This window comes from Rhinopithecus roxellana, chromosome 19, assembly GCF_007565055.1.
Source record: "Rhinopithecus roxellana isolate Shanxi Qingling chromosome 19, ASM756505v1, whole genome shotgun sequence".
Taxonomy (NCBI): domain Eukaryota; kingdom Metazoa; phylum Chordata; class Mammalia; order Primates; family Cercopithecidae; genus Rhinopithecus; species Rhinopithecus roxellana.
In genome coordinates this window covers 26,202,521-26,219,844 of record NC_044567.1, presented here as the reverse complement: position 1 = coordinate 26,219,844, position 17,324 = coordinate 26,202,521, and the positions used below count along the sequence as shown (strand labels likewise).

The window sequence follows — 17,324 nt, the reverse complement described above, 5'->3', positions numbered from 1 at the left end:
TGCAGTGAGCTGAGATCTTGCCACTGCACTCCAGCCTGGGTAACAGAATGAGATTCCTTCTCCAAAAAAAAAAAAAATTTTTTTTTAAATAAAAAGTGTGCCAGTCAAGGGAGGTTGGGGTGGGGGCGCAGCCTTCCCTCCCAGGCATCTGCCAGCCCCTGCATTTTTTGTGTTCTTTCCCCTTCCCTGCTTCCCCTGCTCCTAAGTAGCTTCTATCCTCCTCAGGATAGGAGCAACCAGCCCACGTGCCTCACCCAGGAGGGGGTCCCAGGAAGCCCCTCTTGGCTAGCTGTAGAGTCAGTACAATTGGTGCAGCCAACACCACCTGTAAGACTCCACTCAAGAACAGTATCCACGCAGGGGACACCAGGCCTGCCTTGGCCTACTCAGGCCTGAGGCATCCTCCCAACCTCTGGGAGGTGGCTTCCCTCCATTCGGTCGCATCTGGGAGCTTGGTTTAGAATTAGTCCCAGGTTGCAATCTGCTTCCTGGCTCCAAGATCATGGCACATTCTTTTCTCTCTGCCTCAACCATCCAACAAGTCCTAGTCAGCAGCTCCCACTTCAGAGGGTTGTTACGAAGACTTAGGTAACAGCAGTAAAGCACAGGGCACCGGGCTGGCATACGGCAAGGGGCAAGGAATCGCCCCAGTCAGCCGTGCCCCCTCCTGCTAGAGTCCAGCACTACCAGGGCTCCAGTCACACTGGCAGTGCCCCATGGGTCACATGCCCCACTGAGCCTTCCCACTCATTACTTCATTGATCTAAAGCAAGGTCTGTCTCTTCTGCAAGTCCACAAACTCTCTTCCATGCCCCAGGCCCTGCCCTTGGGAGCTCCTAGTCTGATGGAGGAGGTAAGGTACAAACTCTCACGTCAGGCCAAGGCAGGAGGGAGGAGAGAGGGGACAGGCGCTTGCCCTTAGCTGGCCCTCTAGCGTGGACCTGTGCACTTCCTAAGTGCTCACTAGAGAGCCCTCCTGCCCCCGCAATCTTCTTCTTGGCTTTTAGTTACTTTACTAGCAGATCAGAGAGGCCAAACCCTTGTTCTATGTCACACAGTCAGAAGTGGTGCCAGACTCCCAGGCCAGCTCTCCAAGTCCCCGAACTGAGTTTTCTTCAGCCTTGCTAAAGGCAGAGGACTGAGAGCTTCCTTGGTCAGGAGAGTCCCCAGCTCTGGACCACACATGTACACATGTGTACATATGCACACATGCACACATGTACACATGTGTACATATGCACACATGCACACATGTGCACGAACTCCTGGCCTGCCTCCGCCTCTGGTACAGTGTGGGGCCACTGCAGTTTGATCCAGAACCCTTCTCCCCACACACCCTCAGTGTTCTCATGAAAATAGGGCCAAGGACCTCATTCTCAGGAAGCCCTGGGAGCAGAAGCAGACCCCTCAGGCCCTGCACTCTGGCCAGTCCCTGCTGTCTCGGTGGGGGCCGTTGGAGCTGAGCAGATAAAGAGATCTAATCAGGCTTGTGGCCAGCAGCTCCACCATGGACGGTTCCTGTGAAAGCAGAAGCTTGAGGTTTAGAGCTGGCCAGTGGAGGGTAGGCAGGTGTGGAGGATCTTGGGTATTGCAGCTGAAAGATGCCCAGGAAGGAAAGCTCCCTCATGGTCTAGGGTGTGGATACCGACCAGGCAGGGCCAGGCCTGCCACAGCATCCACTGACCCAGGGCTGGCCTGGACCCGGAAGAAGAATGCCCCTGAAAAAAGGCACTGGATCCTGATGGATGTACAGGTACAATCTATTCCCTGACTCAAGAGCCATGAAAGGCAAGGTGACAGCAAATGTATTCATTCCACAAATACATATTCAGCCTCTGTCAGGCATTGTGTTAGGTAATGAGGTTACAGTGAGCATCAAAACAGGCACACACCTTTTTTCTGTGACACTCACAGACCTGCAGGGACTGGAGCTCAGTCGAATCCAACCCTAGAGATATGTGTTTAATGATGTTACTGTCTAGGAAAGGGGCTAAAAAGTAAGGAATGGGAAGGACCAGACTATGGAGGTGGGACAGAAAAGCTCCCAGAGGATGAATGGGAGTTGGTCAGGCAAACAGACGGAGGAGGCTTTGTGGTTATGACCCAAAGCAGAAAGGAAATAAGCCTGTTTTGGGGACCGAAAGCCAGTGGGTTCAGAGGGCAGAGGAATAGAGACTGAGGGGATGGGACACTGGAGAGGAAAGTGGCAGGTGCCAGACTGTGCGAATCCCTGCGGGTTCCCTTTCCTTAGGAGCAACTGCAGCAGAGCAGACTGGATGTTTACGGGGCCAGTGGTGCCAAATCTCCCAAGGTCTCATACTCCCACAGCCACCAGGGAGGGAAGGACAGCAGCAACCAGAGGGCTGGCTGGTCAGGGCCCTGTTGCCAAAAACACCTCTACTTCCTCTGTCCTCTTCATTCCCAGTCTCCAAGCAGCCTTGTCTTCTCCTGTCACCCCAAGAGCAGTCTTTCTGATGAGTCTCATTAGAAACCTTTCCTCCTGCGTGGCTCAGTCTTGGACATTTCTTTTGCCCATTTCCCTTTCTGGGGAAGAGCTCTCCCACACAACTCCCCAGCCTCTGAGGTGCAACCAGGTCCCAGGCTTGTAGGGAGCCTGGCCCAGGCCCAGCAGCGGGTTCTGGACTCCACTTATTGAGGGAAGAGCTCCCACAGACCTTGAAGGGAGCCAGGCTTCCCACACGCCCAGCCCTGGGAGGTGTCCCAAGTGATGTCTCCAGCAGGTGGCCTCCATGTCCAGTGGGTTGTCCATCCTCACCTCCCTTGGACAGCACCCGCTTTAACCAACCACCTGGTCAGCCTTGCACTGGAGATGGCCTCAGGACCCACCTGGTGCCCACCCTAAGGCTCTTCGTTCTCTACATCACCTCAAACTGTAGCAGGCTACAAACTGACCTGGATCCCCATTCCAGCACCGTCATCCACTTGGGCAGGCTCCTCAACCTCTGAGCCCAACTCCTCACAGTCAAATGGAGGCTTTCCTAGTCTACCTCAGAGGCACCGTGCCTGCCACATAGCAGGTGCTCAAAAGTGTTGTTGAACACACCTTGTTTTTCTGCTCTATTGTTGCTTCCTTTATTGAGGTCCCTTGAGGCTGTCTGTCAAGGGCAGCGATTGCCATTGGCTTGAAGGGTGGAGGCAGTGGGTGCAATGGATTTGACTGTGAGGAGGTGGGCTCAGAGGTTGAGGAGCCTGCCCAAGTGGATGACGGTGCTGGAATGGGGACCCAGGTCAGTTTGTCGCCACCTCCCTGTACTGCTCTCAAGGAGCTCCTGCCTGCTAAGTACTGTGGCTTAGGCACCCAGCCCAGCTTGTGGGGTGATTCAGAAATGGATTCCCAGAGGGACCTACGAGGAAGGGGAAGCTTCCAGCAGAATTAGGAGCTGCTTGGAAGGAGAGAAAAGGTGAGGGTTATATGTGGAAGGTTAGGATGACTGGAGCCTAGGGGCAGGGTCCAGTGGGGGAAACGTGGCAGAAAGTAGACTAAGGAGACATCCAGAGTCAGAGTCCAGGACAGCCAGGCAGCAGCCTCTCCTCACCATCCTGAGCAATCAATAGGCCCAAATCCTAAAGAGCTCAGCCAGCATGGCAGAGCTGGGCTTAGAGCCCAGGGTTCTGTCTCAGGCTTGTCCCAATAACCCACAGCAGCCCATAGCTATAGAGAAACCTTTGCCCTGCTCACTATTGCTGAAGAACATCTGCAGGGAGAGCAGAGCTCACTCTGAGTGCTGGGGACCCTGGAAGTACAGCAATCAGGATACATGCACCCCACCCTGGCTCCAACCTGGGTTACATACACCCCACCCCAACTCCAACCTAGAGTACATGCATCCCATCCCAGCTCCAACCTGGGGAACATACACCCCACCCCAACTCCAACCTGGGGTACAGGCACCCCACCCTGCCTCCAACCTAGGGTACATACAGCCCACCCCAACTCCAACCTGGGTTACATACACCCTACCCTGGCTCCAAGCTGTGGTACATACACCCCATCCAGCTCCAACCTGGGGTACATGCATTCCACCTGGCTCCACCCGGGGAGCACCTGGCTCCCTGAGGGCCGGGAGGTGACACACAGCTGAGGAGCGCTCTGTGATTTATACAATCTCTCTCCTCCATGAGGTTCCCTGTCCCCATCACACAGGTTTGGAAACAGGCCCATGGAGGTGTGTGATTTACCCAGGCATGCAGTGGGTCGGCATCAAGGAACCCAGTGTATGCTTTCAGCTACTACACAGTGACTTCTACCCAGGCCCCCTGTCACAGGAGAGGGGCCTCTGCTAAAGATAAGGAGATAAGATTAGGAGGGCTCAGGCCATCAACTGGAGCTTGTGAAAGGGGTTGCCAAAGAGAAGTGGTTGTTTCAAGAGCAACTGTTGGACTGGTAGCATTGCTGTGGGAGGAGGAGGCTGTGGAGTGCACTGGGCAGGGTTTCAGTAGGGTGTGGGGGTCGGGGAGGAGAAAGGATACTTGGAACAGCCTCCCTGGGAGTCTGGAGCAGGCATGGGGTCCACATTGAGGAAGGAATGGACGTGTCCTCCTGAAGAAGGGGCGAGGACACGCAAGCTGCTGGCCGCAGTAGTGGTGACTCTGGAACTGTCTCAGGGATGAGCATGCGCTCTCCAGGCAGCCGGGATGAGGTCAGAGGCAAAGGATGAACTTGGCTCATCCAGGGCAGGAAACTGCAGGAGGAAGGCTTAGGTGCAGAGAGGATGGGCCCTGTCAGAAGGCCGACTGGGATGCATTCTGCACTTAAGGTGGAAATGGAGGCTCACCCAAGGCCATGAAGCTAGTGACAGGGCTGGATTCAACCCAGGCCAATCAGACCCTGGTGCAGCACACTACCTCTAAAGAAGCTACTTCTCACCAAGCCCAGTAGGAACTCTGAATTGAAACCTACTTCTCAGAGTAAACCTACTACTGATTGGCAATGAAGAAATGCCAAGAGAATAAAGCCCACGGTGGGTGCTCACTTTTAGGCTCCACAGCAGTTCACTCAGCTGGATGTTTCACCTGTGACATCTCACTGTGTCCCCAAAACGGCCCATGAGGAATTTCACTGCCAGGCCCTGCCTCGGCCACAGCCTCATACTCTCCCTGGCACCTTGGAGGGAGTGAGTAGGGCTAGGGGATAAGGAAAGGAGCCAAATCATTCATCACAGATCATTCATTCACTCAACAAACACCTGCTAAGCACTTACTAAATGCTGGGCTTTGAGCTGGGTCTAGGGGTGTGTATAACAGTAAGGCAGATTCAGTTTCTGCCCTGTTGTGGGAGGAGAGGCACCTTTCCAATGATCTGGCCCAGCTCTCATTCTAGGGATGTGAAAACTGAGGCCTGGAGAGGGAAAGTGGCTTGCCCAAGGCCATGCAGCCAGGCAGTGGTGACTGAGGTGCACCGCTCCTGTCAGCCAACAAATATCCATTGATCAACACCTGTGTCCCAGGCGCTGCTCTGGGCCCTGAGAGAAGTGCATCAGTGGGCTGGGTAGTAGAGGGTATGGACGGAGTGAAGGGTAGGCAAGAAGAATGTCCCCAGGCTGGCAGGGGGTGGGGTGGGAGGTTTCAGTCTCAAAACTCCCCTGAAAACCAGAGGGAAGTTCCAGAACTCCACCCAAGAGGCTGGGTTTCTGAGGCCCAGAGCTGCCCTCCCCTACCCTAGAATGGGCTATAAAAGTCCCTTCCAAGCTACGTCCAGAGAAGAGCAGGAGGAGGTGAGAGGTCAGCTGGGGGTCCTCACAGGGAGAGGGGAGCAGAGGACCCTCCCTCGCAGGTTGTGAATGTCACTCACATCCCGGCTGGTGAAGCCTCACTGCAGACATGCATCTGCTCCCCGCCCTGGCAGGGGTCCTGGCCACACTCATCCTTGCCCAGCCCTGTGAGGGCAGTGACACAGGTAATGGCCCCTAGACAGCCAAGGAGGAGGGAAGGGAAATGGAAGGGGAAGCACTTGGGATTTGATGGAGGTCTTGTGGCTCGCTGAACCCTGAGTCCCCATCCCTTTGAACAGACTCTCCTGGGGCAGTGGAGACCTTGGTCCTGCGGGACTGCATAGCAGAGGCCAAGCTGCTGGTGGATGCTGCCTACAATTGGACCCAGAAGAGGTGGACTTGGGTCTGGGGGCTGCATGGGCCTGGGAGGATCAGTGAGGGGCATGGGCCCCAGCCAAGGTCATCTCACTCATCACCCACCTCTGGACCCCATGAACCTCTCCTGTTGGTAGAGCCTCCCTTCCATCCACCCTTCTGTCCGCTTGCCCTGTCCTGACTGTCCCCCAGGACTGGGCCTCTGCTAGGAGGGTCTGCACCCTGTCTCCAGCCCTCACTTCTCCTCCCCTGGGCAGCATCAAGCAGCGGCTTCGCAGCGGCTCAGCCAGCCCCATGGACCTCCTGTCCTACTTCAAGCAACCGGTAGCAGCCACCAGGACAGTTGTTCGGGCCGCAGATTATATGCATGTGGCCTTGGGGCTGCTTGAAGAGAAGTTACAACCCCAGCGGTCCGGACCCTTCAATGTCACTGGTACTCTGATCCTCACTGAGCCCCCTGGGCCTGCCCTGGCCTGGAGTAGAAGGAAGCCAGGAGAGGGAGGCAGGGTGCACAGGCTTGGGGTGTGGGGAGGAGAGAGGGTAAAGGGATGGCCTTTACTCAGGCCTGCCCACCGGCCTTCCCACAGATGTACTAACAGAACCACAGCTGCGGCTGCTGTCCCAGGCCAGTGGCTGTGCTCTCCAGGACCAGGCCGAGCGCTGCAGCAACAAGTACCGCACCATCACTGGACGATGCAACAACAAGTATGTGCGGGTCGGGGGACGATGCAACAAATATGTGCGGGGAGCTGCCCCGGCTTGGGGACCCCTCCTTTCCTGCACCCACCCTCTCCCTCCATGCTGAGCCATCTCCAGGCTCTGCCCACTGCTGACCTACCCCACCGATGGCTGCAGGAGGAGACCCTGGCTAGGGGCCTCCAACCAGGCTCTGGCTCGCTGGCTGCCGGCCGAGTATGAGGATGGGCTGTCGCTCCCCTTTGGCTGGACCCCCGGCAGGAGGCGCAATGGCTTCCTCCTCCCTCTTGTGAGTTGGGGCTGAGGGCGTGGGAGGTTGCTTGATCTCTTAAATGTGGGGAGTAAAACACAGCCTAGAGTCAGCCAGGCAGGGCTTGAACCCAGGCCCTTCCACTGACCAGCGCAGTGACTTGTGGCAAATAATACAGCTTTCTGAGGCTTAGTTTCCTCATCTGTAAAATGGCCCTAAAACCTACCTCGTAGAATAGTGTGTGAATATGGAAGTCCTTGGTATAAATAGCTATAAAGGACGTGCTCTATTCATGCTAACCATTACGGTGTTGTAGAGTTTTTTCTGAGAAAATTAGTGTCCAGTCTTGCTAAATATAAACAGCTCTATACCTTAATCTGACTTTATCTATTGATCTGTTTCACATTTATCAAGTCATCAGTTATTTATTGATATACCAATATAGTGGTCTACCCATCTATCAACATCTATTAATTAATTTTCTTCTATCCATCCTCCCATCCACTGACCCAGTACTCCCTACATGCATTATCCATCACCTGGTAACCAGCCCGTGCACCTGTGAATCAGTGCTATCGTCTGGGTAGCTATCAGTCTATAAATTGATCTATCTATTTGATCTGCCTTCCCCTCTGGAAGAGCTGGTGAGCTCTGAGCCAGTCATCCTGGCCCCTCTCCTTCTCTTTACCACCAGAATCCTCAGGAGCCCAGCCAGAAACCATCCTTCTAGGAATCAGAGCAGGAGGTGGCTACATCTCCAGGGACAAAGGGGGCATGGAGGGCAGAGAGGAGAGGCTGTCAATTCCAGCAGGGCAGCTGCTGCTCTCTGAGTCCTGGGTTGGCTGTAATACCTTGTGGGGTCAGGGAGCCCATGTCCCGTGCTGATGTTATTTCCCCCCAGGTCCGGGCTGTCTCCAACCAGATTGTGCGCTTCCCCAGCGAGAGACTGACCTCCGACCGTGGCCGGGCCCTCATGTTCATGCAGTGGGGCCAGTTCATTGACCACGACCTGGACTTCTCCCCGGAGTCCCCAGCCAGAGTGGCCTTCACTGAGGGCGTTGACTGTGAGAAGACCTGTGCCCAGCTGCCCCCCTGCTTTCCCATCAAGGTACCCTCAGCCAATCCCCCACGCCCCTGTGTGGCCTCCCCCAAAGGCAAGGTGCTGGGGGTGGGGATCTGGAAGACTGGAGCACCATCGTTAAGCAGCTGCCTGTGGAGCTGGGGTATGAGACAGAGACACAAGAAACACAGCTGAGCAGAGAGCCCGCACCCTGTGTGTTTGAGAGGTGGGGGTAGGGCAATCTGCCAGGAGGCTCAGGTCAGGCTTCATGGGGTGGGAAGTCCTCGAGACAGGTCTTGACCCATGGGTCTGAATCCAACAGGGGAAGCCTCTGGGCCCCTGCTTTTGGCAACCTAAGGGCCTCTTAGCTCTTGCCCTTCTCTCCTTCCCAGAGTGGTCTAAGGACCCTGCAGCTCTTGCCAACTTCTTGGGCTTGGGCTGTGAGTAGGGTCCTAACCTTCAGGCTAGAAGGCAAGGACAGTGTGGGGTACTAGGGAAGAAAAGATAGAATCCAGGGAGCAGAGTCTCTGCTAGGGACATAGGGTTGACACACGTGCACACACACTCTCACATACACCCACGTACACACACAGTCGCCCTTAATAGGTGGGGCCACATTCATGAGGGATGACATGTGAGGGCCTCTGGATGGCCTCTTCCTTAGCAATCTTATCTATTCCTCAATCCCTGGCTCAGGGGCACCTCCTCTGGAGAGCCTTCTCAGATCTTCCTTTTACACTTTTAACATATGGCCTCCCCTCCCCTCTCTTCTTTCTCTTCTTTCTTGCTTTCATCCTTTCTTCCTTCTTTCCTTCCTTGTTTCCTTCCTTCCTTCCTTCCTTCCTTGCTTTCTTGTTTTCTTTCTTTTTCTTTTCTTCTTTCTCTTTCTTCTTTCTATTACTATTATTCTGAGACAGAGTCTCGCTCTGTTGTCCAGACTGGAGTTCAGAGGTGCAATCTCAGCTCACTGCAACCTCTGCCTCCTGGGTTCAAGCAATTCTCATGCCTCAGCCTACTGAGTAGCTGGGATTACAGGCACGTGCCACCATGTCTGGTTAATTTTTGTATTTTTAGTAGAGATGGGATTTCACACGTTGACAAGGCTGATCTCAAACTTCTGGCCTCATGTAATCCACCTGCCTCGGCCTCCCAAAGTGCTAGGATTACAGGCGTGAGCCACCACGGCCGGCCCACATATGGCTTTTCTATCAAGCACAGGAGATGCCACTTCAATCTAGTTTCTTAACTCTATGTGTGTGTCTTTTTCCACTGAACTGCCAGCTTCCTGCAACCTTTCCTGTGTTTTTTGACCTTCATAGTCTCCAAAGCACCAAGCAAGAAAGGGGCTTAGAAAAGGTCTGTCGAATTGAACAGAATTAAAGAAGCTCAGGCCTAAGAGTCAAGACAACTAAGTTCTAATCCCACCTTTCCTGCTAACTAGTTGTCACTTCCCTTCTCTGAGGCTGTTTTCCTCGCTGTAAAATGAGGATAGAGATTGTTTCCAAAGCCTCATTCATTCCTAACCTTTTGAGCCTCCACGAAACAAAATGCTAAGGACACTCAGACTGAAGGGGTGAGCAGCATGAGCTTGAGTGAGACAAGGAGGGCTTCCTGGAGGAAGGGAGTTTTAAGCAAGGTTTTGAGAGAGGTGGGACATGAGGGAGAGGAGTGAGTCTGCTATTGAGGGCCCCCCATGTCACTGGCTCCTCTTCCATCTCAGATACCACCCAATGACCCCCGCATCAAGAACCAGCGTGACTGCATCCCCTTCTTCCGCTCGGCACCCTCATGCCCCCAAAACAAAAACAGAGTCCGCAACCAGATCAACGCGCTTACCTCCTTCGTGGACGCCAGCATGGTGTATGGCAGCGAGGTCTCCCTCTCGCTGCGGCTCCGCAACCGGACCAACTACCTGGGGCTGCTGGCTGTCAACCAGCGCTTCCAAGACAATGGCCGGGCCCTGCTGCCCTTCGACAACCTGCGTGACGACCCCTGTCTCCTCACCAACCGCTCGGCGCGCATCCCCTGCTTCCTGGCAGGTCAGACTGGGAGGAAGGTGGTGTCTTCCCAGGAAACAGCCATCCCTGGGGTCCCGATTGGGAAGTCATGGTGGGATGTGGTGAAGGTACATGGTTTGGGACCTCAGTATTAGGCACACAATAGGCATAGATCTGTGCACTGTCATCACAGAATCAGGACGCTGGAGTCCCTTTCCAAGCTCCCTGTGTGTGCCCAGAGAGAACTGCTTAACCATCTCTGGTGAGAAGCCTCTCACCACCTATATGGTGCCCCAGCTCAGCCACAGGCAGCTCCGACTGTTAGAAAGGTCTCCTTATTTTGATCAAATATTCACCTATTCCCCTTAATCATGCTTCTGGAACCTCAGAAAAGACACTGTCTCTCTTTCACACAGGAATACCTCAAAGTAGCTGTTACTTCCATCTCCATGTTTTTCCTCTTCTCTGGGATAAATTTCCTTAGTTCCTCCTTGTCCCCACCTGTTGCTAGACAGTTAATACCTTCTTCTGGAAGCATAATTTGAACTCTCCTCAGGGTCTTTTGCCCCGTGTACATGGTTACAAAAATAATGGTAGTCATTTCTCATTGAGATATTTATTTATTTTATTATTATTATTTTTTAAGACTGAGTCTCACTCTGTTGCCCAGGCTGGAGTGCAGTGGTGCGACCTCAGCTCACTGCCACCTCCACCTCCTGGGTTCAAGTGATTCCCCTGCCTCAGCCTCCCGAGTAGCTGGGATTACAGGTGCCTGCCACCACATCTGGCTAATTTTTGTATTTTTAGTGGAGATAGAGTTTCACCATGTTGGCCAGGCTGGTCTCGAACTCCTGACCTCAGATGATTCACCTGCCTTGGCCTCCCAAAGTGTTGGGATTACAGGCATGAGCCACCGCACCCAACCTTATTAAGATATTTAAATGTGTCATCTCTAAACCTTGCAACAGCCCTGAAAGGAGGGAAATATTATTGGTCTTATTTTACGATAAGAAACTGAGACTCAGGGAAGGTGAATCATGCGCCCAAAAGCACACAGTTTCAAATGGCAGAGTCCACTTGAGAATACAGTCGGTATTGTTTCCAGGTCTCTGCCCAGTCCACTCTATTCCACTGTTTTCCTCACAGGGACTCGGCCCCAGCCCCTCTTTTGAAGGATTGTATATTTGTGTGTCCTGGGAAGAACAGCGTGTGCCTTCAGGAGAGGTCTACTGAACTAAGACCTTGTGCAAAAGGGTTTAGTTAAAAGCAAGCAAATGATGGAATTAACTTTCCTTCCCTGCCTGTAGTAGAAGGTCTGTTCCTAAGAACAGTCTCTGCCCAACCCTCCCTCTCTTCCTCTTTCCCTCTGGCTCACGGGGGAGAGCAGTGTTATACGAAGCCCAAAGATGGAAAAAGGTACACCAGCCCTTGGCAGAGAACATGTAGGCAGATGCAGCTCATGGACAGGTGGGCTCGCAGTTCCAAAGTCAAGGTGCTCTTGCCCAGAGCTGGTCCACGCTATGGCTCTGGTTGTCTTATAGAGTAGAGTCCTTGGGCAAAGAAGCCCTTGCCTGAGACCAGCAGCTGCCCTGTACTTTCCCACCTAACCCAAGCCTCCTAGGAACCCCTGGTCCTCCCGCTCCTGACCTGTTGTGTTAGGGAGGAGAGTGGAGATGAGGAGCCTCAGCACAGCTGAAGAGATGGAGGTCCAGTGAGGGCCAGGAGTGTGGCCCACCCCATCTCTCCAGTCCCCAGCCCTGGGTCTGCCCTAGTAGAAGGACATTGCTCTGGGAAAGGCTGCAGTAAATCTGAGCTTGGGGTTTTCAAGGTGACACCCGATCAACGGAAACCCCCAAACTGGCAGCCATGCACACTCTCTTTATGCGAGAGCACAACCGGCTGGCCACCGAGCTGAGACGCCTGAATCCCCGGTGGACTGGAGACAAGCTGTACAATGAGGCTCGGAAGATCGTGGGGGCCATGGTCCAGGTAAGGAGCTCTGCATCCCAGCATCCCCCAGATGACAAGCTTGGCATGAGAAGCAGTCCTTAACACATCCTTGGGGATGTGCCTAAAACCAGCTGGGTCTGTGTGACTGGCAGTGCGCCTGGATCTGTCCTCTTCCCCCGATTCTGCCTCTAACTCCGTGTGACCCTGTCTGTGTCACTCACCCTCTCTGGGCTTTGTATCTCCACTCACTAATAGGAAATTAATATTGTCACAATTGACATGATGACAATAAAGAATATGTCTGAGCCACCCTTTGAAAAGGCAAGGGTGTGGGTGAGTGGCCTCTAGGGAATGTTCCTCCTGTCTTCTCTTCCAGATCATCACCTACCGAGACTTTCTGCCCCTGGTTCTGGGCAAGGCCCGGGCCAGGAGAACCCTGGGACCCTACAGGGGGTACTGCTCCAATGTGGACCCACGAGTGGCCAATGTCTTCACCCTGGCCTTCCGCTTTGGCCACACCATGCTCCAGCCCTTCATGTTCCGCTTGGACAGACAGTACCGGGCCTCTGCACCCAACTCACACGTCCCACTTAGCTCTGCCTTCTTTGCCAGCTGGCGGATCGTGTATGAAGGTGACCAGGTTTTCCAGGGGGCAAATGGGGGTAAGGGTGGGGAGCATGCCCTCCCCTAGGTGGGACAAGCTTACTGCCAGGAAGCCAGACTGCTGCAGAAGCCACTGCTAAAATCTCCCCAGGACAGTGGAAACAAGGCAGGTGCCAGCAAGACCCTCAGTCACAGGCCTCCCATCCTCTGTGGAATGAGAGGATTTTTTAAAGGGGTGGAGACTAATGTCAGATTGATGGGGAGCTCACCTTCCCCTCCTTAAGAAGTGTCTCCCAGCTCCAGCTGCTTCATGTCTCTCCAGAACTCTGTTTCCTGACAAACATTACTGAACATACCCAACTGGCTTGTCCAGCTCTGGGCTAGTTTGGCATCATGTGATAACCCAAGTAACTTCCCAGAGGCTGGTCCAATCTGTACTACTCACATTCCCTGCCACCAGGTGGCATCGACCCCATCCTCCGGGGACTCATGGCCACCCCTGCCAAGCTGAACCGTCAGGATGCCATGTTAGTGGATGAGCTCCGGGACCGGCTGTTTCGGCAAGTGAGGAGGATCGGGCTGGACCTGGCAGCTCTCAACATGCAACGAAGCCGGGACCATGGCCTTCCAGGTGAGGACGCTGTCCGCCTCTTCTCCCAGCTTTGCTCAGGCCAGGCTGCTCAAGGGGTCTGGGAAGACCCTAGTACCTCCTTTCTGACTGGGACTATCTACAGGATGTACAGGGTTGCAAAGCCATGCAAGGCCAAGGTCGATTTCTCAAAGCACCCCTGGAACTCCACTTGTTGTCCTGCCATGGTTCCCCAACCACTGTAGGGGCTCCAGCTTTAGGTTCACCACAGGACCAGGACTTAGGCCCAGGAGCTGAAAAAGGGAGGCTTGAAATTTCCAAGTAGAAAAAAAAGCAATAGGCTTAAAAGGCAGGGAAGAACTGCTCCATTCCCAACACTCTGGCAAGTTCCAAGGAGGAAGGCTAAAATTTCAGAGCTACAGAAACGTTCCTTGCTCTAAGTGGAGAAAGGCAAAGAGTCTTAGAGGCAGGGAATAGGTGGAATAAAACTAAGGCTGCAGTGGCTGTTTGGTGAGGGCACAAATGACTTTATCCCAGGAAAGAAGAAAATGTAGGCACTTTGTTAGTCACTTTCATGTACATTAATTTGTCTTCCCAATCACCTTGAGAAGCAATGATTACAGTCATTTTATAGATGAGGAACTATGTTCAGAGACAGCTAGTAACTTGCCCAAGGTCACATAAATAAGAAGTAGTAAAATCTGAATTTAAATTTACAATTTCTCCTTTCTTCCCCCTGTTCAACCCCAGTAGGGGAAGGCTTTGGCCACTGCCTCGCTCCTCTCTCCTTCCCACCTCCTACCTCCCTGTCTAGAAAGAACCTGAAGGCCCATCTGCCCACGTGTGAAGCAGTGGTGGCACCTCCTACTGCCCACCCCACTTCACACAGCGCCTGGTAGAGCACAGCAGGCACTCGAGAAACCTGAGCTTCTTTCCTTCCTTAAACTTGGGTGCTCTTGGCAGCTAAGGAGCTGTGGGCGCTCCCTGCTGGAGAGCTGAGATCGCTAGCCACCCAAGTTTCCACACTGCGAGTTTCTGCTCCCCGCAATAGCTGTGCGGGGAAATATTATCCTGACACTAGCTTACAATCTCCTCTAATCCCTTCCCAAGTCCAACATCAAACTGGGAACTGGACAACCTGGTTTGAGCTCCACTGAACAGTAAAGTGACCCTGAAGACCATGGTTGCTCAACTTTAGTAAACATAGCAGATATAGTTAGCATGCCATAAAAGCACCTCACAAAGGTGCTGTGAGGGTCCTGAGATATTCACCCCAGTGCTCAGTATGGTAAAACCCTGTGTTGTTTTCATGTGTTCTGCTGGGGGATGGTGTGTGTGAGTTGTGGTTCAATGGATGATGTTGGGCTGGTATCCCTTTGGGACATGGCCAAGCTATCTCCTACCTTGATTGTCACATCTTATGATGTGGCTTGGCCCTGTGTGGGATCCTGATGGCTGACAAATTGGTACGGCTGGTCTTTGGAAGTTTTTGAAAACTTTTTAAAAACTGCTTTATTGAGATATACCATAAAATTCGCCCATATGAAATGGACAATTCAATGATTTTAGTGTATTTAGAGTTATGCAGCCATCACCATGATCTAATATCACATCATTTCCACCACTCCCCAAAGAAATCTTGTAAGAACAGTCAATCCCCATCCTGACCCCAGCCCCAATCACCTCTTAATTTACTTTGTGTCTCTATATTGGCCTATGCAGGACCTCTCATATCAAAGGAATCATAGTGTGCCATCCTTTTCTGAGTAGATGAATTTTATCCACGCTCTCCATTTGTTGGTTTGTTCATTCATTTATTCTTTCACTCACTCATTCATTCTACAAACCTGATGGAGAGTCTTTTATGTTCTGGGTACCGTCTTACTTGTGTCTAATGAATGCACTCGAGCCCAGTAATAATATCATTAAGTGTTGGATTTGTGGTTATGTGTTTTGGGTTAAAACAGCTTTTTAGGTTAGGACACACTCCTTAGTCTGATGCACACTGAGCACGGTTGTCCACTCACATTTTCAATCAGAGGACAGAAACCTGGTCTTTGGAAGGTTTAGGGCCTCTTCTGCCAGCAGGATCTTCTGGGTCTGCCCAATATTGACTGGCCACAGCTTCCTCCCAGAGGACTGGTGGAGAGAAGCAGAAGCTAATGGGAGGTCAGCAAGACTCAAGCTGCTTCTCCCTGTTCCCCTGCAGGGTACAATGCTTGGAGGCGCTTCTGTGGGCTCTCCCAGCCCCGGAATTTGGCACAGCTTAGCCGGGTGCTGAAAAACCAGGACTTGGCAAGGAAGTTCCTGAATCTGTATGGAACACCTGACAACATTGACATCTGGATTGGGGCCATCGCTGAGCCCCTTTTGCCAGGGGCTCGAGTGGGGCCCCTTCTGGCTTGTCTGTTCGAGAACCAGTTCAGGAGAGCCCGAGACGGAGACAGGTCAGTGACCCTATCATAAAAGACATTAGCACAAGAGGCAGAGCAGAAAAACACTAGCATTTCAAGACTAAACATTAAAGATCACTGCTCTTTTTAGTATCATTTCTTCCAAGTTCACAGGATCTGAAATCAGGAGGCTCCTCTCTGGAAAGCTGGGTTAAAGGAAGAGAGACACTGACCCAGGCAAGGCCCATATTGCCTGAGCCAGAGTCATCTTAAACCCAGGAGGTAGCCTGGCAGCCTCGCTGTTCTGGGTTGGTAGATCCCAGAAAACATGAGCAGAAAGGGCTAAATCTGGTTTCCCTCCAGTAAGTTTGTGATTTAAGACCTGACTCCTTATTTGGAGTTGGTATTGCCTGAGTTCAAATCCAGCCCTGGCCACTTAAATTACTGTGCACTGAATACTGGGCAATTTATTTGGCCACTGAATTTGTTTCATTTCTAAGATTCCAATCTTGCAGGAATTTTTGTGAGAACTGAATGGAATAATGTATGTAAAGTGCCTGGCACACAACAGGTGCTCATTACAAGGTAATTCCTCCCCAACCTTCACCCACATCTCTTGACTGCCTGGTAGGTTCTGGTGGCAGAAACGAGGTGTTTTCACCAAAAGACAGCGCCAGGCCCTGAGCAGAATTTCCTTGTCTCGAATTATATGTGACAATACCGGTATCACCATGGTTTCAAGGGACATCTTCAGAGCCAACATCTATCCCCGGGGCTTTGTAAGCTGCAGCTGTATCCCCAGGTTGAACCTGTCAGCCTGGCGGGGGAAATGAGGCTTCTGCAGGTAAGGGGAGGCCACCTCCAGCACCCTGGGCTGGGTTAAGCCCTCATATCCTTCCCTGGATGGATGGCTGAGTCCTCTTAGGTCTCTAAGCAGAGAAAACAGAACTTGTCATGAGGGATACAGTACTCTTTCCAAGTGGCTTCCCAGTGTACTATCTTCTGGGCTGACAGTCAATCCCAGGCCCTAGGACTTTGGCGAGGAAATTAGGAGCATCCAACTATCCTCAGTTTGGTCACTAATACCCGAAAACAGCTCCATTTCTAAATGTCCAGTAAATTCCTCACTTATCTGTTCTGTTACTTCCACAGGAGTCTATCCCAAGCCTCCAACTTTTGGAGACAAGGAGAAGGGGAGGACCATGAAGCTGCCTTGTCCCCCTGGAGCAACTGCAGCCTGCTGACGCTTCTGCTGGCTACAGCTCAGAGCTGGGTTCCCCAGCCGGGAGTGAGCTGGGGACTCCTAGCAGCAATGGACCTTCCCGCCATGGGAGTCTCTTAGGTATTAGGTTATGAATCAGTGCCACGTGCAAAGGCTTAGGAGCCAAGCTATGTGGTCTTGCACCCCAGGCAAGAAAAGTCAGCTGGAGGGTTTATAGCACTTTCTACTGTTTCCCAGCCCTCCCTCCCCTCCCTCACCGTGACTGAGAGACCACTCAGTCCTTGCCTCCAGACACCCCACAGTCCTCCTCTGAGCCTGAGGCTGGGCAGCATGCTCTGCTTCTACCAATAAAGCACTGCTAAGGGCAGGGGCTGCTGTTTCTGTGTTGGGCTAGGGAGGACGTGGCCTCAGTTCCATGCCTGGCTCCAGGTGTTTAAGAGAAGTGCTGCTAACACGC

The 17,324-nt window shown here is 52.8% G+C and overlaps 1 protein-coding gene across 1 annotated transcript; it reads left to right on the top strand.

The window, feature by feature from the left end:
* The first annotated feature begins 5,720 nt into the window (after window positions 1–5,720).
* EPX (eosinophil peroxidase) lies at window positions 5,721–17,234 on the top strand. The gene is made up of 13 exons (XM_010372924.2): window positions 5,721–5,917; window positions 6,032–6,125; window positions 6,365–6,540; window positions 6,695–6,812; window positions 6,963–7,092; window positions 7,955–8,161; window positions 9,834–10,152; window positions 11,939–12,099; window positions 12,437–12,692; window positions 13,124–13,294; window positions 15,462–15,699; window positions 16,277–16,489; window positions 16,798–17,234. Exons 1-12 carry the CDS (start codon window positions 5,842–5,844, stop codon window positions 16,476–16,478), a joined length of 2,148 nt encoding a protein of 715 aa, XP_010371226.1. The 5' UTR covers window positions 5,721–5,841; the 3' UTR covers window positions 16,479–16,489; window positions 16,798–17,234.
* Window positions 17,235–17,324: the final 90 nt, after the last annotated feature.